The 24,524-nt window shown below is 37.0% G+C and overlaps 2 protein-coding genes across 7 annotated transcripts in view; one reads left to right on the top strand and one right to left on the bottom strand.

The window, feature by feature from the left end:
• The window catches only part of LOC146470423 (tachykinin-like peptides receptor 99D), a 16,429-nt gene extending 484 nt beyond the window's left edge, over positions 1-15,945 (bottom strand). The window contains exons 1-2 of one of the 2 annotated variants that reach the window (XM_085122506.1): positions 15,506-15,945; positions 1-2,724 (exon numbers count right to left, since the gene is read on the bottom strand). The exon at positions 1-2,724 is cut by the window's left edge and continues 484 nt beyond it. In XM_085122506.1, the coding sequence (XP_084978632.1) occupies positions 1,568-2,716 (1,149 nt within the window). In that variant the 5' untranslated portion in view covers positions 2,717-2,724; positions 15,506-15,945 and the 3' untranslated portion in view covers positions 1-1,567. Of the gene's footprint in view, positions 2,725-5,222; positions 6,540-15,505 lie in introns of those variants that run through there. The other variant, XM_085122505.1, reaches the window with a different exon arrangement.
• On the top strand, positions 13,703-24,260 carry LOC146470422 (galanin receptor 2a-like). Of its 5 annotated transcripts, none has more exons than XM_085122508.1 (3): positions 13,703-14,846; positions 19,716-20,819; positions 23,268-24,260. In XM_085122508.1, the coding sequence occupies exons 2-3, from the start codon at positions 19,718-19,720 to the stop codon at positions 23,306-23,308; spliced, it is 1,143 nt and encodes a 380-aa protein (XP_084978634.1). In that variant the 5' UTR covers positions 13,703-14,846; positions 19,716-19,717; the 3' UTR covers positions 23,309-24,260. The 5 variants fall into 5 exon arrangements, with proteins under 5 accessions (XP_084978634.1, XP_084978635.1, XP_084978633.1 ...); XM_085122509.1 differs by lacking the exon at positions 13,703-14,846 and adding an exon at positions 15,497-15,572; XM_085122507.1 differs by lacking the exon at positions 13,703-14,846 and adding an exon at positions 18,056-18,247.
• The last annotated feature ends 264 nt before the right edge of the window (positions 24,261-24,524 follow it).

The raw sequence follows: 24,524 nt of genomic DNA, 5'->3' as shown, positions 1-24,524 counted from the left end.
CGTTTAACTCTTGTTTCCGCTATCTCAAACTGACATTGGACACCTTATGAGCTTTAAACAATGTTGTATTTTCTTATCTTATTGTTACTTATCTTATCGCTGATGTACACGGGAACAGAATCCCATTTATTGGACAGAGAACTAAGTGAAAAGGGCTCCAGCTAAGCAAGGAACATCATTTTGGGGCTTAGCACCGATCTACACTATGTTAAGCCTGATTCAAAAACGGTTAGCTTTCGTTTACTGTGATGGGTAATTCTATACGTAAAAATTACAATCTCTGGCAATTAGCCCTCGTTGGTGTAGTAGTTATGGATACGAGAAATGAAGCAAACGACTCGGGTTCGAAGCTTACATAATTCTGTTTATTTTCCTTCTTTTGCTCTTAAGTTTGAAATAAGTTTCACCAGGGGCTTCTGGTTTCACTTCATGTAAAGCTCACGGCAAGAATTTACTTACGACCGTGAGATAACATATGAACAACCGTTATGTAATAAATAAACTGATTGCTTCCCTGGCACCTCTGAGAGCCTCCTCTCCCCGGGTCTGTGCGTAGGACATCTGTATCAACTTCGAACTAGTCCCCTGGGAATTGACAGTCTTCAGTACTAAAGGAAATAACATTTAGGTTAACTCTGTGTTACAAAATGATCACAAGCATCGCCGTGAGAAGGTTTTGTTCGATATGTTTTATATGTAATCCATCAATTCAATAATCTTGAATCGCTAAACAACAAAGTATCCATATTGATATTTTGGTTCATTTGATCTTAAAAGAGATCGGGCATACCATTATTTTGTTGAACACATAACAGATACAAACAAGACCCCTCACATCCCTAAAGCTGAAACAAACTAAATTACGCAAACAAATCAATTTCAATTACAAATATAGCAAACCATACATTAATTGATTGCATTTTGAGCAGTAACTACGTACATGCCATATGTACAGCCATAAATGAGCTAAATACACAGTAAGCAATGGACTACACATTTTCAAGTAATTCTTGTCATTTTCCCCGAGAGGCACTCAGGGGTGAGGGAAAATCGTCAAGTTACCTGATTACTAAGCGGACCTTTTTGAACTTGCGAAATAACTGAAGCCGGATTCTATTCGATTTTAACTTTTGATGAGTCATACATGAGGACTAAATTTTCTTCCGTAAGTACCATTAAAGTTGTATTTTACTTATTCTTACCTTATAAAAGAGCTACTGGTTTTCGAGTGAGCTCTATTAAAATAATTCTGTACTGACCCTGGTTAAATAATATTTTTACCCTATTTATTTATTTATTTATTTATTTATTTATTTATTTATTTATTTATTTATTTGTTTATTTATTTATCTATTTATTTATTTATTTGTTTTTAATCCAGGTAATGTTTACAAGGAGCATAGTTAAGTGGCGATATGCTACCCCCACTGAAATAAAAATAGCTAAATATGATGTGGTCTCTTGGTAGTACTCTGTGTTTTATTTACAGGACGTCCCTTTGCCCCAGTTGCACGTTTACGACTTTAACAGTCTGTTGACGGTGATCTAGTGTCACAACTACTTTAATTTATAACTTTGTGTCAAAACTTAGGATAGTCGCATCAAGAGATGAACGCGATGGTGTAAGATATCTTGAGGTTTCGAGGGTTGTAAAACCCTGTTGCGATGAGGTGCGCCGAATTGGATGTTGAACTGATAGGCCTCGCTTTCTAATCAACATATTTCGAAATATTCCTTTCGTCTCCACTCTCAGATTTTCGCTGAAGACAATAAACAGCCAGGGATGAATTGCGGCATTCGCGTGTGCAAACCAAAAGAAAAGCCATCTGAGAACTTTGGGAATGGCCTTGTAAGCATCGCTGTAAAATTCAGACATTATATGACTGATATGTACAGGAAGCCAACAAATTGCGAACACGGTGACAGCTGTTACCATCATCTTGATCCCCGCTCGACGTTTTCGTGCTTGCCTGACAAAGGCCCTCTGATTACAGCTTTGATGTCCTGGTGTCCTGTGTCTCCGTAAGAAGAAGGCGATCAGTGAATACAGTACTGCCATAATGATAAGTGGGACTGCGTAGGTGACGACAACTCTAACAATCATTTCTACTTTATAAAAGAGGGTAGACATCTCCCAATCCTCGTGCCACTCATGGTAACACACAGGTATCTCATCCTCCAACTCTGTTTTAAATTTGTATAGTTGGCCACAGAATACCAACCCAGCACAGAGCCAAACGGCGACAATGGAACGCACCACTGATCTGTGTGACAGCGGCTGCCTGCGGATACAAACAATGGCCAGATATCGGTCAGCGGCAATTACTGTGAGCGTCCAGATGGAGGCGCAGATGGAGACGACCAACAGAAATGGAATAAGCTTGCATAGTATCGTTCCCAATATTCCCGATATCCAGTGATCTCCATAAAGGAAGGATGACAGTGCGGAAGCCGAGGCTGTGATCACGTCCACTACATCAGCAACGGCGGTGTTGACCAAGAGCCAGTTGAACGGATTTTTGCGGATATTTATGCGAGTGCGCACAAGATGTATTACCAGAGAGTTTCCAACGAATGAGAAAAAGAATATGATGACATAAGCAGCAACGATGATTATCTTTGTGACCGAATCGACTTCTTCCGTGACGTCGTCATCTTCCTCGTTCTCTTGAGGGCCGTTCGCGGTTGCGTTGTCTGAGTAATTCATGGGTTCCATGTCACCGCCTATGAAATAATGAGGGAAATATGTTTAACCAAGACTTGGATTTTCCCTAAGCTAGCCGCGTTACAGATAAATTGGGAAAGTTATTAGTGGTTTGAAACGATAGCTCAAAATTGATCATTTGTCTACCGACTGTGTTACATGGGTGTGGATCGCGACGTTTCTACCTTTATACTGCTGGTCTTCATCGCTCAACTGGACATTTGTGTATGATATAGATCATTTAATGCTATTACATAAAATGCTCTTTCAAGCGAGGTAACGAGCGATGCTACGAGCAATGCGGCTTAATGAAAACAAAATTGACCGACCCGTTTAATTTACGTAAACTCTCATGTTGCTCGCAACTGAATTAACATGAATAACGATACTTGTTCAATCTGTAGCTCCCAATACAAGAATTGTGCTGAATGTATCCTACATATCCCCCATGCAAAATTTTTTAACAAAGTTTCTTTTTCGAAGGCAAGAGAGGAAGGAAACTACACAACGATGGAGAAGATACCCGAACCTCCAACCCACCCTCAGATAGAAAGTCCAACTTGAAAAACATTGATTAACCACCGTGCGTTTTTAAAATGCTTGCAAGCTGTCTAACAATTTTATTGTTTAACATGGCTTGCGTTAGTGATAAAACCTTCGAGGAAACTCTGTGTTCAAGTGAAAATCAGTAAAGTATACGAATCGTTGGTTTTATCAACCGAGTTGATAAGTTAATATGGCCACCGTACTTGCTGACACTTCGTCAGAGGAAGCGCTAACGCTCGAAAGGTCAATTTTTCTGAATTTTTGACTTGAGAGAAAGACAAATTGACATTACTTATACTTTATATTTTAAAATTTCATACCAGTACCAATGCAGTCAACTCTCGTCTTAAGGAAACCTCGTTATCACGGAAACCCCGATAATACGAACAGTAGCTAAATCCCCGCCAAAAATAAATTGCGGACATTTTACTGAAATAAATTCTCGCTATTAAGGACCCTAACTCGCGGTTCCAAGGGTGTCCGCAACTAGTTATCTAATAACGAGTTCTTGTTTTTGTTCTTGTGTAAACAGGAACAAGACTGTATTGACTATTTTCACAATTCGATTCCAAAGAGTGCCGGTTGGATATGAGATACATAGCCAACGAGAAGCGTAGCGAGAGTTGGCTATAATCATATCATATGCAACAAGGGAAAATGGGATAGTTGTTTTATTAGAAACAACCACGAAATATTGCTAGATCTTGCTGATTTCGCTTTGCAAGAACGGCCAGAAGACAATGGTCTCAGTTCGTCGGGCATGGCATAATGGCTCATATACCATGGCCGCTAAGCCTATATCCAGGCTCAAGAATTGCATTATACAATGATCCAGTTTTAAACAAAACAACTTATCCGGCACCGGCACTCTTTGGAATCGAATTGTGAAAATAGTCAATACATACTGAGCAAACAGGAACAAGACATATTGGCTATAACAGCAGGTGACATCCAAACGGATACTTAAAAACAGAAATATGGTCATTGGGTGGATACGTCTGCCATTTTGCCATGAATATAAAAAACTTTTAGGATTCCATAAATTCTTTGCATTGATGTAATCCAATACGAAGATCTTTACGGGGCTGTGCACGACTCGAAAGTTGAACAAAGCCTTTGAACAACGGGAGAAAATAGTAGTTTTAAATTGAATATATTACGACACTCACACGACTCAACACTGAAACTTGATCCCTGAAAGCTTTTTGCTTTTATTTTTCGTCATTTAGAAAGTGTTTAATGGATTTTGCTCCCACAAGTTTCCTTTTAATTAGTGGTAGAGCTACCGAACTAATAATCGGAAGGACATAGGTTCGACTTCAGTGGGGAGAACTCGGAACTTGTCTTTTCTCGAATATCACCGACTGAAAAAAAATCATCTATCACTTATTCATTAGGCTTAAGCATTATTAAGTATCCATTTCTTTCACACACACTTTTAAAAATCCACTCTACCAGCTGAATAATGTTGGAGGATATATTAATAAGTTAAGTCATTTTTCTCACTAAAGCACGTGTTTGGTGCATGCAGGACTAATGAAGCTCTAAAGCCGAAACTTTCGATCATTTTTGTTCTGGACGTATAAGAAGCGTATAAGAAACAGAATGGCGGCAACTCGGACATTTGTCCTCGTATTAGAGCAAGGGTATCATGTCTGGAGCTATATATGTCCATTTCGCCTAGCTTCGCGGCAATAGGTTCCTACTCGTATTGGGAAATCTCGGATTGTCTTTTTTCGAGTATGCTGTGCCACTGACTAAATAAAATTCATCTATCATTTATTCACCAGACTTGAAGCATAACATCCATTTCTTTCACGGCATAGTTAAATCCTCCCTAGTACCAGCTGAATAATTTTTGGAAAATCTATTGATAAGTTATATAGGTGCATGTAAGACTAATGACGCCCTCTAAAGCTTTTGCCATCTTCAGTTGACAATATGTATGGTAGATTCCACTAACAGTACCTACCTTAGTAATAAGCACAGGTGCAGTTCTAAATTCGATCGCTTTTGTCAAGTAGTTGGTCTGCCTATGCGGCCAATAACCAGGAACGTATAAGAAACACACTGGCAGGAACTCGGACATTTATCCGTCTATTAGTGCAAGAGTATCGTGTTTGCAGCTATATATGTCCATTTCGCTTAGCTTCGCGACAATAGCTTTCTCGAATTTAATTTGCTGCGCCTACGCGTCCAATCAGTCTCCATTTAGAGTCTAGCAAACACTGGGAGACAGTTCAGTCGCTAAATGGTCCATTTACATTATTTTCCATGCATTATACGTCTTATTAAATTGATTATTTCGAAACTGACCCGTACATGAACAATGGTGGAATAACAATTTGCAAGATAACTTATGCAACTAATCTGTAGGGAGCTTTAGGTCGACGGGAAGAAAATGTAGCAATACTGATCACCATAAATTTGTTTATGTTCTATTTTAATTCTTTCTTGTTTACTTTCAATTTAAACAATGAGAACGGCATGAAATATTATATAGCAGCAATATGGTAAATAGAATTCCGTTTTAGACAAGGTAGCTTTACTGCTGAGCTCCAAAAAGAAATCAGGATCTCTAAAAGCTCCTGATTCCTTGTTGTGACTGCCTGGTTTGGTAAAATTGTGGAAAATAGGCCTAGTAATTCTCGCTCAAAATGAATTCAATTTTTTTATTTTTTTGGTTTGTTCACCTGTCGGTCATTATTTGTGCTATCGCCTCCTTAACAAATTTATCTCAGCGATAGTAGCTTTTTATGTTAAGCCTTTAAAAAACTTTTCACCGTTTTGGCCTTTTCCTCAATAGGGTATTGTCAATAGGGTATACTTGTGAAAAAATTATTGGAAGGCTATCAGTTAATTTTCTGTTGAATACATATTTTACAACGGAGCGTCTCGCTTGTGAGGCGCCAGTGATTCCGAGCTTAAGCTTCTTAGACAAGAAACCGTGGAATGGGTGAGTAGTTTAACGGTCAGTTGAGAAAGCCGAATGTTGGTTTACTGACGACATTATGACTGACCGCTGAAAATAGCTATAAACTGCTCCCAGTTTGGAGACATTTCACTCATCAAAACTTATCACTTGACTTTGAGCCTTGATAGAGTAGCTAGTTAGGGTCGTTGCCAACAGATAATCGGTGTGTCAGAAACTGAGCGGTACACATGTGTTATGACGCACAGTGTTGGCTCGAAATATATCTCATGATTAATTTAGAGGCGGTATTTTCTTTGATATCCTCCTTATCTAATGGCAACGTCGTTGAAAAGAGGAATAAGTAGTTGTCAAACAATAAGCACTGCACGCTCTGTTTTCTGAATTCATGTTAATGGATGAGTTTTCATTATGACTTCCTGACATAAAAGTTGTGAATTAAAATTAAACGCGTAAACGAAGATAGGCAAGGCGTAAATAGAAATAAAATAAAGTTCAAGTCTTAGTTAATTCTGTATCTATTGATTCACAGCAACAAATTTAAAATTTGAAAGATTAATTTGCACGCTTGCACCGAAATATTGGGAGTAGTTTTGACTTAAATCAAGTGGGTGTTACAAGAATATTTGGCTCATCTTCCTTTCAATGGATAAAAATAGACGAAAAAATGTTCTTCATTTATAGAAAATGAAACGATCAAAATGGTAAATGAGCCTCGCATCTTATTTTCCCAACCCAAAGGCCTTGGGATCAAACCTTTTCAGTTCAATGAAAACGTTTTTATTTTGCAACTTGCCAAAATAACACCTTTCCATCAGAGGCTTGTATTCTGTTTTATTAAATTACATTGCCTAAGAAAGTTATGCGAGTAGGGATGAGTTTTTCGTAATAAATTATTGAATTTCCAAAAAAATACACTGTTTTAAAATATACTCAAAAATGTAGCAAAAAACGACCTTGGAAAATAACCTTTCATACATCGGCCTACAGTGACAGGCAAACTGCCTTTACGCACAGGAGATTGAAGCTCAAGTAAATTTTCAAGCTCATCTTAGAGTTATATATTAGCGGATATGGTAGCTAAATGTTTCACTCCCTTTAAAATGCAAAACTTACCTAAAGGTATTTGGCATAAGATCAATTTCCTTTACGTTTTTCAGTGCAATTCTTCTAGGTTGCACTTTAACAGAAATAAAGATCGACGTTTATCGCGGAGAACAACTACCGTTTTATGAAGCTTTGATGAGTGCTATTAATTATGCCCCCTGGATCCCGTTTTCATTCAACTATAAACAAGCAAATTAAAAGATCAGCAGTAGACGGAAAACCTAAGACCGTAAAGAACAAAACAGGATAAACAAATTTATTGAAATGCATCTATTGCCTAGAACATTTTGAGAATAGCGAAATCTTAGAGTAGCTGCGATTCTAGCGCGATTGCTGGCGGCGATATCGAAGTTATTTCGAACATGTTTCAAACTTGATGCAAATTTACAGGATTTCTCAGGGAAAATACCTCGATATCCCACTGAAAAAACAGCTGGTTTGCACTTGTGATAGAAAGTCGCAGCTTTTGTCCGAGAAAAAAAAGCAGTGAATTACAATTACTCACCTAAACGTATTTCCTTTACAACTGACTGCCGAGAAATGCACCTAAATTTTTCGATGCCGTGGGTATCTTAATTTATTTTTTTCCATACATAATGACGGTGCAGTAACAGAAAGCGATGCTACACTATGTCGTACACTCAGTCTGTAATTAAAATCGCTTTAAATAAAAGAGTTATTAATCGGGGAAGCAGATTCTTTCAAATACATTTTGAAAATACTCTGCTCTAAGCATTAATAACCGTGCGCGGATCAATTCAGACTATTTGTGGAATTCCACATTCACTTTCATTAGAAAGAGTATGATATAATTATATCAGACCATGAGTCTGTTTATTATGCCTTCCTTCAGGTGGTTTCCTATCGTCGATCTTGTTTTTGTTTTTGTTTTGTTTTTTCTCTCTCTCTTTTTTTCATCACATCGTCTGCGCACTCGTCCTTCTGTCATCCTTGATTATAGGACTATTATGACTGGCAATTCTTTCTTATCCTTCTTACGCTTGTTGTTAAACTCTAGATTCGGCTTCTAAATCTTTCGGGCAATAATTTCGCGGATGGCGGACAGCAAAAATGAATCCTGGATAATGGGGTCGCCAGAAGGTCACCTTGAGGCGCTTACAACCCTGATGGAAAAGCTGCAGTCAATTCGTTGCGGCAATTTTAACTGAGCATGGCTTTGGCAATACAGCAATGTCCAAGTATAAACGAGTTGGGGTTTTGTAGACTTTTGTGTCCCAATGGTAACCAATTTTTTTACAAAGCTCCATCTTGAATGAAGGAAATTTGCCGTTGCCTTCAACCTCCATTGTCAAATGAAAAAAATTGAAGAACGAGCCGTCGTGCAATGTCGGGGAACGTAGTAGTTTCAACATCAGGCATCAATTATGGTGAGATGCCTGGTGAGAATTGTGAGGGTGCCCTCGAATTTGCGGAATTCAGGTATTTTGATTGAAAACGGTTTATTAAAATTTCGCCTAATGGTGTCTACATATTCAATAATTTCTTTACACTTTTTCTAGTTTTTCTACTTAGAATATATGCATATGCTAATTTCCATACGTTGTTTGTAAACTTGAACTTGAGTGAGACTCCAGAAGGGTCAAAACGTCATTGTCTTTATTGCAAAAACTTATCAGGTTTTTCCATTCACCTGGGATTTGCCCTGGCTTTGATCTTAAACCAAAGATATGGGGAATTATAGGACTTTTTTGAATTACTATGTACTTACCACTCTGAAGAATTAAGCACCTTCCCACTCGGCGTTAAGATCCTTGTATAAACCAAGCTAAAAGGAGCTTGAGGTACTGTTAAATTAATTGTACGCTGACGGAAGTTCGGAAGTTTGTGTCAACGGATAGCACATGAAATTTTCTGTCTCTCTGTCTAGCAATCTCTTTACTTTTCATGTACGCATTTTTATTAAAACGCGAAAAAAGCAAATATAACATTTCCAGGCTATTGGAATTGTAATTTTTTGTCAGGGGCCACAATGATAAATACTGAATTAAATTATTTTAAGGTGTTTATTTTGTCAAGTAACGTGTATGTTGTGTACCTTTATTTTCTAACCTTTGACATTTTTTTCTAGATTTATATTTAAGTTAGTTCTAAAACTTAAGTTCGCAGATAGGCCATGCAAGTCATGGGAAAACAATTTTTTTTCTCGGGTAGTTCGTTCTTCAAATTTTTACTGAGACCAGAAATATGGGGAAAAGTTCCCACTTAACACAGAATAGTCCCTTTAAAAAAGATGAGGAAAATTACTTCCATCTATGTAATAAAAAAGAACTATTCTTTATTGGAAATTAGAGGAAACAAAAACTTGGAGTGACAGGAATTGACACGCAGATATTAAACTAGTGTAAACCACAGTCGTTCAGGTTTGACACCTGCATTTAATACTGATAGAATGTTCTGTCTTCCCTTTCCGACAATAAACCTTCATTGGTTTTGGATAGGTTGGCTTCATACATCAAATATCCATTACTTTCTTGATATCTTTCTAATGAAACGAAAAACATCCATGGTCAGCTATATCTTCAGTTTTACACCTTTTCGCTATGTAATATTTGCTAGAAGAGAGTGATATTGGGCTTAGCAGTCTTAAACCCGAACAAAATTCCGTTTTGTCGCCTATTCGGAGCGCGTTGAAGGGCTAAAATTGGGTAGAATTGGATTTGCCCTTTTTTCATTGGAAAAATAGGATTCTACGCACTGGAATGGGATTTGGGGCAAAATTTAGGTTGAGGAATACTCTGGGAAATGGAATTTCACCACCTCCTTCCCCCTTCAGGACCCTCTATTTATACGCGCCTATATGCTAAATCTTTCACGATGACTGGGACCGAGGTGTGAATTTCAGAATTTCTTGGGGTTTTCCGAGTACTAGTAGAGCATTATGAAACATTGGCGGTCAAAGGAGGAACATCCTGATTAATTAGCTTTGAACTTTACAAGGACCACTTAAGTAAGCAAACCGGCATGAGCAATATGCAGCTGGATCCTCGCATTCTAGATCATGAACAGCAATGGGCTAAATAAAAACTTTCAAGATGCAAGGCTGATCGAAGAGCATTTATTTGAATATGTTCGATCAGCCTTGTCCCTTATAATTCTTTTAACCTCTTTTTGTATCAGCGTTTAAATATAATAACCGTTTGTTTCCATTTTCGTTCATTCTTTCTAAAACCTGAACAAAGATAGTCTTGTCTATTCCTAATATTGTGCAAACTTATTAAAATACTAGCTGTTTGACCAACCACGAATTTTGAAAACCCTAGCTGGTTTTCGTCGAAATTTAGGGAGGGTAACGTAAAGAGTATAAATTCTTACAAGTGTGCTTAAGCATATTCCTCAATTCTGCAAAGCGTAATTATCCAAAAAATACGATCCGAGCTTAGTCTCAAATCAAATTGAAAACAAAACGTCCCGGCCTGGTATATTTTGAAACAACTGAAAACAGGATCGTCTGAAAACGTAAATCATGCATGAGACGAAAAACGTTGCAGATTTTAAATGTACTAATCATAATGGAATGTACGAACAGTCCACTTCCACCTCAAATTTGTCAATTAATTATTCGCAACTCTCACTCCGCGGCCCTACACGATCCGTGGTAGAAATATGGTAGACAATTGTGTTTTTTTTTTTTTTTTGACTTTGACAAATTTAGCACACGAATATTTAGTTCAACGAACTGCCTTCCCGCAGACAAATTTGGGTTGGCAATCATTAATCCCAGAAACTTTTTTTATTAATCCCAGGAACCTATTTTTTCTTCATGCTGTTTCCTAGGAGACAATTCAGATATCGTGACATCTTTCGACAATCCGGTATTGACCACATGATCACTTGCAAAAAAGATCGATCGGCTTTTTCCGTTGATTTGGATTAGTCGATGCCCCTGACTACAGCAAATGTTTCTTCACAATCAAACCCGAAGGAAAGAGTGATTGTAGTGACTGGTGACCACAAGGAGTGGTTACCCACTTTAAAAATGACACAAATGGCGATCAAAGGACAAAGAATTTGACTGCGCATAATTATTTTGCAGCAGAATTTTTAAGAGAGAATGTATGTCTTCACCGCCAGAAAGCATGAAGATTTCAGGAGGAACGAGTACCAAAAGCGCATCGGAAGCCAGTACCGGAAAGCCGGTCAACAAAGTGAAACGAATAAATGAAACATATATTTTGAAATGCGGATGAAAGATCAAATAGAAGAAAGATCCTCACAGTTACTACGCAACTTAAGCAGTTGTGAAAAGAAAGCCTGGAAACAATTCGGGCTTGAACGGGATTCGAACCCCCATGACCTATGCGGTGCCGGTTCAGTGCTCTACCAACTGACCTATCAAGCTAACTGGGAGCTGGTCATATTATGAGTGAAACGAGTAAAGCAACAAAAAAGAAAGTGAAACGAATTAAGCAACAAAAACGTACTGACTGTTTGTTTCCATTATAATATCACTTATCGTTATATTCGAAAAATGCGACGATGAAATTTAGAAAACCCAAAATTTTCAGTAATTCTCAATGAACAATTAGGACCTCAGGTTAGACTTATAATACTACGGATTACCAGTTCGGATTCTCTTCCACTGAGCTACAGGAGACTCATGTGAGCTTGGCCGTGATTGAGTTTTTTAGTCAAACTCGGAAAAATGATATGTATTATTTTTGTCGGAGTATGCCTTTGTTACTACTGACTGAAAATATACATCTGTAATTTATACAGCAGGGCCGGGTTGTTCGAAAGCCGATTAACGCTAATCCACGATTAAAAGTTAACCAAGGTTTTTAACTCGCTTATTAAAGATGATTTTAAAGGCTCATTTTAATCTAACGGTAAAGAAACGTCTAAGGTAAGACTGAGGGACAAACATCTTTTAGACGAATCCTTACGGATTAGTAAATACACTCGAATCAAAGTTCACGTTAACCCAGGATTAGCTTAATCGCGCTTTGAACAACTCGGCCCAGGCGTAAAACATAACCTCACATTTCTTTCACAAATACCACTGATCGACATTCCAATCCTAGCAGTATCCAGGATGTTTGTCGCATGAACCTAGTTGCCGGTCTAGCTCCCACGAAGCTCCTGTAGCCTAGTGGTAGTGTATCCGAACTAGTTATTGGAAGATCATAGGTTAGACTGCTGTTTAGGGGAACTTGGATTTTCTTTTTCCGAGTATACCTGTGTCACTGACTGAGAAAAATACATCTATCATTTATTCAACAGGCTTGAAACATAACACCGCATTTCATTAGATTTATCTTCTTTTAAATATTAGCTGAGGTTCAACCATCCCATTTTTAGCCTGAAAGCAAGCTCTTGGGGAAGAGGAGGGGCGGGGAAGGGAGAAGGAATTAGCCCTAACAGATCCCGATTCATAGGGACAAATAAATTTCATTTGCAAGATTGGAATCAAAAAGTCAGTAAAACTACGACAACGAAACTGTGAGACACAGATTACGTGCAAAACTGTTTCCATTGGGTTCCACAAATTAGTACAGTGACGTCAAATGACATGAGAATTAAGTCATTTGTTCCGCACAACCACCATCTTGGATCCGCCATTTTGGATATCGTGATTCCTCCAGAACTGTAGAGGACAGAGATGGACTCAAAAATAACTTATATCTATAAAGAGACGCTAAAACAGTATAAAAGTGAGAATGATGAACTCAAAAATTGTTGACAACAAGGTAAATATAAACTTCCAAAAGCATGTCAAAATGTTGTTACCATGGAAATATCATTCGACATGAACAATAAAAGGTTACACCAAAGTTGCCGAGTTTTTTGGTGTTATGTGCTGTTTCTTGGTTTTTAATTCTCAGCGGAATAGATTAGAGCATGATTTACATATGCTGTCAATTTTATAATCTCCAAGAATCTATCTAAGAACGTAACACAAGCCGCTTCCGACCAAGGCCTTTTTCGTATCGTAACACACTTTTTATGCCTTTTGCTCGAACGGTTTTAGTAATTTAGTAATAGGCTATTTTTCTTTTAGCACTAAAACTTCAAGTGGTTGTCAAACAATTATGCAGACGAAAGAAGGTTATCATCGGGAGAGTCTAAATGGGCCGGATTTATCGTAATAGCAGAGAATTGACCAAAATTTTAATTCATTCAGTCAGCCAAGAAATACGCGCCTTTAATCTGACAGCTGAGAACAGAAACCCTTGGATTTAACTGACGGCTAAGTAATGGCTCAGATTTTAACTGTTAACTGTCTAAAAATCGCAAAAAATTAAACTGATCGATACCATGATCCTCTAACAGATTACTGTGTAACAACGTTCAGAAAGGAAACTCTCATCTGAAACTTGAACTTGAGGATGGAAGCGCGTTGTATTTTTAAGTATTGAAAATATCGATAAATGTTGATGTTGTTGTTTTCTTAAGGTGTTATTAAGGAAATGAAGGGAACGGAACGGGTACGATTTCTTTACTAATCAAACCTTAAATCATTCTTTAGAAACTGATCTTCCTTGAAAATACTTGCAACAATTACAATATATTTTACCTGCGGCTTCTAATCGGTACTACCCTAAAGCCTATAGTGTTACATTACAAGAAGAGCCTGAAGTAGTCAGTCAGAAGTCAGTGGCCACAAGAACGGTCTTCAACGTCATTTGATTCGTTCAATTTTGGCGGTTGAAGTTTTTTACAATGACGTTCTGATCTATAAAGTAAAACGTTTCGATTTTCGTTAATTTCAAGATTTAAGCTGTTGGCAGCTTGTAGAACGTCGAATTTTCTTCGCTTGTGCTCAAGCCGCTTTTGAGTATTCACTGTTGGAGAAACTCTACTACTATTACCGGAAAACTCAAACAAGCAATTTACATCGTCTCATACGATAGCAAACTGATAAGTACTTGGTTCCGGTGTACGTCAGCGGATATGGTGATTGTACGCCGACGTGACCGACCTTATCGGGCATTTGCAATTTAAAAAATACAGGTCATTATTAAGTGGTGCTTAGAAAGTGCAAGGTCTCGAAAGGTTGCAATAAGCGGGGATTGGACTGCCCTCTTTTAAATGCAATAACGAATATATATAGATGATCTCAGAACTGCAGTAGTCTTGTAGTATAGTGATCTTTTTATTCTAATTATGCAGTCCATATGTAAACTGGTCCTTGCAATCTCATATTCATCTTGGAAATTTGTCGGTTGTTGTTCCGAAACTTAAGATTAAAGAATTAATTTACATTTCAATTTCTTTCCCATTCGTAATTGGCATATGTGCTCATGAATTCCTTACATTATTTAAAGAAGTGCAATCCAAATGCCACTAACCTGTCACCTTTAAAGACAGAAATCCATCTGATCCCAACATACACTTAAGTGCAATTTACCATCGTTATTAAGGCCACCATCTCATATAAATAGCAGGTGCACTCGAGCCAGTTCAACTAGCTATCGAGACGAAAAAAAAAATGCGTGCACAGATACAATAGCTCCCGAAAAACGTCGATACAAACCGTAATTATATATTTTGTGAGAAGAACGTAACCTTGGTCTCGTCTTGAAGTGTGCAAGCGGGGTAAGTGATTTTTTGTTTCATGGTTTCTTTTATTATACCTGAAGAGGGGTATTATTCGTCATTTTTAGTAAATCGGTACAAAGGCTCACCCCCAATAAACCTTTATCGTGGTAATTTAAAATTTGGATGTAGGTCAGGGCCGGGTTGTTCGAAAGCCGATTAAGGCTAATCCACGATTAAAAGTTAACCGAGGTTTTCAACTCGCTCATTAAAGATTATTTTAAAGCCTCGTTTTAATCTAATGCTAAAGAAAAGTCTAAGATAAAACTGAGGGACAAAAATTTTTTGGACGAATCCTTACCGATTGGTAATTATACTCGAATCAAAGTTCACGCTAACTCAGGATTAGCTTAATCGGGCTTTGAACAACTCGGCCCAGGTAACGAAAAGCCATTGATACTACTGAAAAGGGCACCCTAAAATCAATAAAAGGTCTTGCTTGTCTTTTAAAATAGCAAAGATATGGTCACGTAAATTCAGGAATTTTTAAAGATGCCCCTTTCCATACAACCGTCTCCAAAATTGTCAGACAAACTGAAACTATATAAATGTCTCTGTTATTTTAAAAGACAGGATTCTCAGATGTGGCCTTCTTACTATGATTTTAAGGTAGTTTCCAACAGTGCCAATGGTTTTTCAGTTGCACAATTGGTACTCACAGTGTCATGTTGAAAGGGACTGCGCCCTGGCTTTCCAAGAGAATGGTCTTTTCCTTAGTTTGAAAAGGTACAATCAATTTTCTCTACAATACATTACAGAACCACAAGCAAATAGTGCTCAATTAATATACCTAGCAATCTTTGAGAGGTCAAATTAAATGTTTGCAGAGTTAGACTGCTTGAGTTCAGAAGAGTTTAAACCTGGAAATTGCAGCGCCAGTGATTGAACCACAGGAAATGTATGGTTTTTTTAGAAAGATAATATTGTTCTTGGATACAGACAGACGCGGTTTGATATCATAGCTTTTCGTTAATATAAAGGAGGAAAATAATAAAGAAAAAGGAAAGAAAAAACGCAATTGTCAATTTTTGTGTCACTTACATAGTCTAGGCATTAAAAGTACCGCTAATATTCGACTCATGGTTTGATGGTTCGCCAGTGTTACTGTGGAATCTACATCATTAGCCAATTTGAAGCGTATATATAACATAAATGAATATTTTTCTTGGAAATATAAACTTGTTTGAAAAAATTTTTCTCAAGTGAAGGTGTGGTTAGCCCATTGCTTAAAACTGACGGGTGCATGGGTTTGGTAAAAAAGATGAAACCATAAAATATCACGAATAACGGGTTGGATTGCCGTTTTTTAGAGCACGTTAAATTAAACTTCGCCGCTCGAAAAATTAATCCTCAAAATCCAGCTGCTTGTTGATTAAGTTCTTCATGATTTCGAGATCCAATTTGAATTTGGTCAGCATCCAACACCTTCTTCAGTGTTCTCTTGGGTGCCATAAAATGAGCAATCTGACATATTAAGTGTCTGTTGTTGACAGGCTGTCTTTCGCCGAAAAATAGCCATTGGTAGCAAAATACCGTTTAGGTTTTTCGATTGCCAATTGAGGAAGTGACGTTAAGATGATTTCTCGATAATCAGAAATCCACGCTCTTTCTTTACCTTTTTGATACATAGAGATAATAACATTACATTATGTCGCCTGTATGTCAAAACAAAGTTCACAATTAAAATATACGATTGCACTTGTTTTACAAGGAAAACTATTTTCTTCAGCCCCAGATCTATTTTCAGTTTTGTTTTATTTTATTTTTTTCTATGCGTTTGACAATCTTTTTTCTTTATCGCATTGTTGTAGTAAACCTATTGCCACTAAAAACGCTACGTTCACTTTTAAACGCAAGCCTTTACCCTTCAAAGTAGTCATCTACTTCACAGTAATTTTATAAGTAACTGAACCCTAAATAAAAAGGAAATCATTTATGATCCCAGAAAGTCGTGTTTAAATTTATTTCATCTAGAGATTATGAATAGGGAAAAAAGAGGTTCAGCGCAAACTGTAAAAACTGAAACAGCGATAACCTCGCCTGTCAAAGTATCAATAAGTCAAACGCGGTATTGCACACGCTCATGTTTATTGTTACATGAAGGTAGCCATCCAGTTCTTTAAAACATCGAGCAAAAGCGTTTTAGAGGGCTTACGTTTTTATTATTTCACTATTAAAAATATTGTACAATCAATAAAATTCACTTCAATAACCTCTGACGCTTTAATTACTTTTATTTACTTTTCTCCGATAAATACGATTTTGAATGTTCTCGATGCTTCCCATTCCATGTACGCCGTTGATGATCAAAGTGATGCGACTAACAAACAAAAAGACGGCGAAGGCAAAAGGGGTTTCATTCACTTAATATAAGGAAGCACAATATCAACTTAACACTAGCGTTTCCGTAAAGGCTTTGTATTGCTCCAACTCAGATTTCAAGTTTCGCGAATCTTTGTTTTTAATATGTATTCGTTCATATACTGTTTAAAATGTCATAATAAGTTTGCCATTATTCAAGTGCTTTGGTTTTCGCAAAAGGCCTTGCCTGTCCACATACATTACGAACAGAAAGGTACAGCTTGGAGTTACGAGATTGATTTTAATTTCATTGATGCAGCTGCAAAATTCGATGTCAGAAAATTCTCGATGGCAAAACTTAGTTTCCTTTGGCGTTTACAGATTTACCGCTACGTAAGCTCAATATTTTAAAATAAATATAATATAATAACACAATTTTTTACCCATTTTCTAGAACAAGCCAATTTTAGGAAACATTCTGTCATTACGACAAAAGGTCATAAAAATTTCATTTTGTATCTTTAAAAGTCTGTTTTGAATTAAAAAAAAAGCCTGGCCGTTAATTATCTATCTAAAATGAGTGGGAGAAAAAATAAGTTACCCCCGCATCGCTACATAACCTCTCAAAGTTTAATTAAAAAATGAACGATTGCGGTGAACATTGCAAAGAATCGGTTGAAAATTGAGAATGAGTTGGGCGAGTAAGAACATTTTAACCGTACTAACTTTCATTTGCTTTGAAGTCATCTTTTGAATATTTAGTATATTCTTTCGTATAATTTCTTTTCCAAACACAACGAGCGAAATAAAAGTATATTTTTGCTAACTTAATGGTTTACAAATATATAATTAAAGTTGTCGGGGGTCGACCGTCACCGGCAAGGCATTATTCAAACGTTCCGCTCTTTGAACGAGTTTGGTATATTTCTTTCCTTTTAATTTGAATCAGTGTTATCACAAATTTTATAATTACAGGTAATTATTTACGTTTGGATTCTTCCTGACCAAAACCATTTCCTATCTTTTGATATGCTGCAAAATGCTCAGTGTACTTTTCAGCGTTGTCGGTGAGGGTGCAAGACACTAGTTACCCCATTTCGGTAAGAAAGGTTCTTCAGTTTCCAATCGTCGCTTTTAATTTTCGTTCTAATGTTATAACCGATATTTTTGTTTGATTCACTACTCATTGCGTATACTTACATTATTATTTACCATGGCCATAGCTGCAGTGCATTAATTTTCTTCTGTAAGAATTAAACTCTGAACACTGTGAATTCTATTCAAGATGAGAACGGTCGTTATTATAAATACAAGGAAAGTCGTGAGCCGCTTCAAAACCTTCTAAAAGACGCGGGTGCTCATATATTCAAACCTCAGGTTCGATTTCATTACACTGTAAAGAATAGAAAAATTGATGAAAAGGTTGACGCGATTTCACTATGTCTTCAGTAAATTAAAGGAAGAATCTACGAACAAAAGGACAAAATACGTACTTTTTTGTAGAGAATAATTGAATTGAAAACATCTATTGTAAATCCCAGAGCAAATGGAGAATAGTAAGTTATAAGTTAGGGTAAGGTGTTAATACATTCTTTAAAGGCCCGAAATTTGACGAATATTTTTTTTAAAAAAGCATAGTTCACTACTTTCAGGGGCACCCGATGGCTAGTTTCGGTGAAGACATAATTGTGATTAAAATGTTTTCTTTAGCTAAAGATCAACTATACGTCGTTAAAAGCACGAAAAAGACCAGCTACCATTTTAAAAAGCCAACGGCAGCTCCTAAATTCAGAGAATAGCATGCCGTTCCCTAAAAGTTTCGGCAATTTCAATTTTCAGCTAAGATTCCTAACAGATCAACCATTGTTCGCTCGTACAAATTTTCCTTTTAAAAGGCCATAAAATGAATTGGGGGAATGCAAGAAATATCGTTTTAACTATTTTGCTCTGATGTTCTCGTTGAGTGCTCCTGATAGTTAACATTTCTGCTTAGCAGTTTGCTTCAAAAATTCAAATCTTTAAAACATTCCTTCTGAATGAAAAAATATATAATAATAATAGAAGAATACTTATTTTCATGAGGAGACTAGAATTCACTACATTAAAATCCTCGGAAATCCAATAAGATCTAAACTTTCTGAGAGAATTTTTTTACGTAGAAAAGGTTTTACAACGATTATTGAGAATCACAACTGAATGGAGAGAGGTAAACTTGTCCATTTTGTTTTCTTAACTGATTTTAATGACACCACGACTACGGGGGACGCGTTCCAGTGTATTTGCGCTCCAACTTTTCTGTATTTTTGTATTTTGTTACATTACTTAAACGAAAATGTCTTGTGATGTGTTCATTCAAGAAAGATTCCCCTGGCGCCCTGTTCATTTGAGGGTTAAAATTATTGGTAATGTTGGCGGCAACATCAAATGTCGGTAAAAGCAGATGAAAACGGAACACACACCTTAAGCACAACTTTAAAACAGTAAATTAGAAGCCGTAAGGCTCGTAAAAGTGTTTTAATTAGCAAAAGAGAATGTAGAAATCAAACATGTTTCACGTTTTTATTACAGAAATGAACAACTCTACTCTGCCAAACGATGGAACAAGCTCCAAACAGCTCTCGTGTCAGCTGGGTTTTCCAGACACAACCACTAAAATTGCTTTAACCGCTATTTATGCCGTTGTATTCATTGTCGCCCTGTTGGGAAATTGTGCCATAATACTAATTGCTAAAACGAAGAAACGGATTCGTAAAGTGGCCTTCAATTTCTTCATCATATCCATGGCAACCGCTGATTTACTTGATGCCGTCTTCGCTGTACCAATTGCAGTGTTGAATTTTTATACTGAAGACCGCTGGTTCGGTGGACTGATTGGCGACATCACTTGCAAAGTTTTCACTTTCCTGGAGACTCTCTCTCTGTCCGCGTCTGTTTTAACTCTTGCCGCGATATCTGTAGATAGATACTTGGCGATCGTTCACGTCCTAAGAAAACCACTTTCTAAGAAGAAAGTCAAAATAGCGGTGTTTTCTCTTTGGCTCTGTGCTTCTTTACTAGTATCGACCTACCTCATTAAATACAGTTCTCGACAAAGGCAAGGGGAGTACTATTGCAGTGGGAGTTGGAGCTCTGACCTGGAAACCAACCTCAAGATATATCAGTATGAGGTTGTAGTGAGGTTTGTGTTTCTATACGTTGTCCCCCTCTGTCTCATGGCTGTCTTGTATTCTTTAATCATTCGTGTTTTGAAGAGGCGACAAGCTTTTGGCGAGAACATGTCGCAGATTCGAATCCAGGCCCAGAATATGACTGTCATCAAGATGGTCGTGACCGTCGTGCTCCTGTTTGGATTTTGCTGGATTCCAAACCACGTTATATTCTTAATGGTTGCATTTTCCTACCAGAAGTTGCAGTGCGCGCCCATTTCTGTTCTGCTGTCGTTTATCGTGCCAATTCATGCCAATGGCGCCATCAACCCGTGCATCTATTTCATCTTCAATGAAAGCTATCGAAAAGGACTTAAACAGCTCCTTGTCAAATGTCGCAAGAAGCCATTAATCGGAATCGGTGTCAGAAAGAGCAAAGGGTGGCCTGGATCCTCGACCCTAGAAAGCGATCCATCTCGTGGAGGTATCAGGGGATTCTTTCGCGACTTGTCCAAAGATTCCCGAGGTAACTCAGAAGAAGTAACATATGAAACACGGTTTTAAAATGGAAAATAACATGGTACGAATGGTACGGGAAGTTTTTTTTTAAATTTAAGTTTACATTACATATATAGGACTACTCAGTTTCCTTTTTTCTTTGGTGTGAAAATTTTATCGTATCAAAGGTCACCGTGGAGTCATTATTGCAAATCGTAATATAAATTGCATTGAAAAGCTTGTAAAAGTGTAAAAGTGTAACGTTACTGCTTCGTGCTATGTTCCTCGGAACACAATTTTTTTTTTTAAAACAAATAACTATGACTTCTGGTTGGCACCTGTACCGAAAAAGTTGTTTATGGTTATTTGTTTGCTTGTTTATTTATTTTATTTGTTATCGTTTCACCGAAACACATCAATTTCAGGGAAAGTAATTTTCTTCCATTTATTCATAACTTTTTGAATCACAGGGTAATAATGAGAAAAAATGTGACGGAATGGGCTGCCTTGCTTTCGAAAAGAAATAAATTAGTATTGCATGTCGGCGGTTTCAAAGACACAAAATTATTTGGCGTCTCAGTGGCTTTTATTTCAATCAATCAATCATTTATTTATCACGTAACGTCTAATGAGCTAAAAGCTCGTTCAAAATACGTACGTGTCGAGTAAAGTATAAGAATTAAAAGTATAAAAAAATATACAAGGCCTAGACATATCGGTAAAAACTACTGTAAAATACTAACATTACTAAAACAGTTTAATACTTATAAATTAAATTTTAAAAGTTTCATTCCTAATCGTCTTTAGGAAAGTTTTCCTGCCTTAACTCAGGTTTAAGTAAGTTGCAGATGTTAGCAACTTTGTATGTGAAAGAATTCTTCACCCAGTTAAGGCTAAACCTAGCTATACTATTAACTCCACCACCTCTTGGTTACTTTAAGATAAGCGAGTTTCTGCGAGTTTTTTGAACGGCTTCAAAAACATTCCTGGAAAAGCGTGTGTCAAGAGAGTTCATAACAAAGATGCTTTTGTGAACGTTGGAAATCAGCATACGAGAAAAACATTAAACACCACATACTAATAAGGAGGAGGTTTTATCGGGTTTTTAAAACCACTGCACGTGATGTTTTATCGACCATTTGATAGGTCAATGGGCTTATGAATTATTAATGAGTTTTTGAATTGACGTACCGAATTGAGGATCAATGTAAATCATTGTTTAAGAAAATCAATGCTTAGCATTTTTCTTATGTGACAGATGTTGTATTATTATAAGTAATGATATTGCATGTTTTGTGTTTGAACATTGGTAAATCGACTTTATATAAAATCAACCACGTATTAAGGACGGTGCCTACTATTGTTACTGCGCATACGTTCTGCGCATCGCGAGATCCTCGGGTTTCCTATGGGTGGTGCCTACTAATACAGAAATATTTTTGCGCCGTTTCAATTTATACGGAGAAAGCAGAACTTACCAAATGCTTTTGGTATATCAGAAGAAAATTGGGGGTAACCATGCGTTTTTCAGAGATAATTAAGCTTCCATTTTAGGAAAAAATCCCATACATTGCTTTATATTTTGGCGTTTTTAAGAGATATTATTGCTTAATTATCTCTGAAAAATGCCTGGTTACCCCCAATTTTCTTTTTGGATTCCAATAGGCCTTGCTGAGATCTGCTTTTCCCGCATAGTCATAAACCGCACAAAAATACTTCGGTATTAGTAGGCACCGTCCTTAAAGACTCTAGCAAGTGCAAAATCACTTGTAAACCTGCAAAAAAGTAAACAACAAAAGTAAATAAGAGAAAAATATGTCAAGATTAATTAATAAGCATAGGCAATGGAGAGTGCCGCCCAATTTGGAAGCTTTTATTGAACTGCTTCAAAAGATTACGATTTTATCAACACACTCAAAACTTAGAACCATCTTGCATAGCTGACTGAACATTACCGCAGTCAAAGTAAATAGGCCTTAATCACGATCAAACGTAAAAAGGAATAAGAAAAGTCCGTACGTCAAAGATAAGGTTTTTACTTTGACAACCCAAAGCTGATAAGTTTATTTGTGAGTCTGCGAGTTAGCTTAACCATTTTATTATGTACTAAGAACGTTTCATACCATTATGAGAATCGGTTTTCTCTGGATGTCACACACTCAAACTGAAAATAGATACACAGCGCTGACGAGTCTCCACATACTTCACTTTAAAAAAGGCAAACATTTTTTAGTAAAAATCCTGAAATTATTTAGTAAATTTACAGATAGGAGATATATGATAAGTACAAGGTGAAATTTCTCGGAAAAAAAATTTTCCGAGAATTTTCATCGTGTACTTATCATCTTTTTTATAGCATTGGGTGGTCGCCTGGTTCGCTAAATTTACAGATTCACAAGTTACTTATCATCTTTGAGCTCACAAAGAAAAACCTGATCTTTAACGCACTTTTCTCATTTTTTTTTTTTTTTTTTAGGTTTTACCGTGGTTAAAAGACAGGCCACATTCGTTGGTTGATCCTTGCTATACCAACCATTTGAAAGGGCAATCTTTGTTGTTAATTATAAAATCAGAATAGCCAGTAGTTAGAACCTTCGTTTAAATGAACGCTTACTGTAACTGCCCTAAAGTAGTTTGTGCCTTAAACCATATTATGGTAATTAATGTTAAAAAGAACATCAATATGCTACCTGTGAAAAGTGGTCGGTGACATTTGTATCCACCACTATTCACTACAATAAGGTGAATAATCCACCATACGGAAAACTATGACGGCTCTACATTTTACCACGATATCTTGCAAACTAACACAGCCAGTAGGCCCATAGAAATCCATTTTTTGTCAAATTCGTCCCGATAATAACAATATTATGTATGCTAGGTTTGAAGTTTTGGAACTTTTGCGTGCTTTTTTATGACCTTTTTGGGGGTTTTAGTACGCTAGGAATTATGGGTAAATGTACCACTCGCCATCTTTTTCGGTAAGGTGGATTGTTTTAGTATATAGACAAAACCAGTGGCTTGTCAGCCCCAGTTAGCGATAAAACTCACGAAATCCAGGACAACGCCAGTAGGTGTAAAATGCTGTCCGGAGTTTGAGTTTGACGAGGTAGCCAATAATAGAGCGCGAAAAGTACCATCCGCCAATTTGGTATAAGCTCATGTAAGATAGTTTTAATCTGCAGGCCGCGGTTGTTCAAAGGGCGGATAACTCTATCCAGTAGATAAAATGTACCAACCAATACATTTTATCCGCTGGATAAAGTTAATATCCGCTCTTCGAACAACTTGGGCCAGTTGTACATTGCGAGATTATAACTTTAATGCAATGAATTCATAACTGAAGATAGAATAATCAACATATCAATCATTGCATAATACATTAGTAAAATCATGGTTATTGATCAGGTAAAAGAAAAATAAAATATGTAATCAGTCGAGTTGTTGATACGACGCTGAAGTGGATTGCTATTAAGAGCCGTCCTCTGTAAATATCGACTATCGTCGTTTGGACGAGAAAAAATGAAATCCCTCAAACTTTCTCAGAAGAATGGTCTATATAAGTGATTCACATAAATATAACTTTCAGCTCAGTTCGACTCGTATTTTAGCTGTAGTGCGACCATCTTGGTTTTACCGCTCTGAGAGGGCTTTCAGCGGCCATTTTAGGCCACACTCAGTAAGAATTTGCCTTACAAAGAAAGCGTTACAAATCCGAACAAAATCTCATTAT

Source organism: Pavona decussata, unplaced genomic scaffold (assembly GCF_977016875.1).
Source record: "Pavona decussata unplaced genomic scaffold, jaPavDecu1.1 SCAFFOLD_114, whole genome shotgun sequence".
Classification (NCBI taxonomy): Eukaryota; Metazoa; Cnidaria; class Anthozoa; order Scleractinia; family Agariciidae; genus Pavona; species Pavona decussata.
The sequence above is the reverse complement of the archived record's forward strand: the minus strand, read 5'-3'. Positions and strand labels throughout refer to the sequence as shown.

Coding starts and splice junctions, on each gene's coding strand:
- LOC146470422 (XM_085122508.1), top strand. CDS start 19,718: ATGAACAACTCTACTCTGCCAAACGATGGAACAAGCTCCAAACAGCTC. Junction 20,820..23,267: donor CTTGTCCAAAGATTCCCGAG/GTAACTCAGAAG, acceptor TTTTTTTTTTAG/GTTTTACCGTGGTTAAAAGA.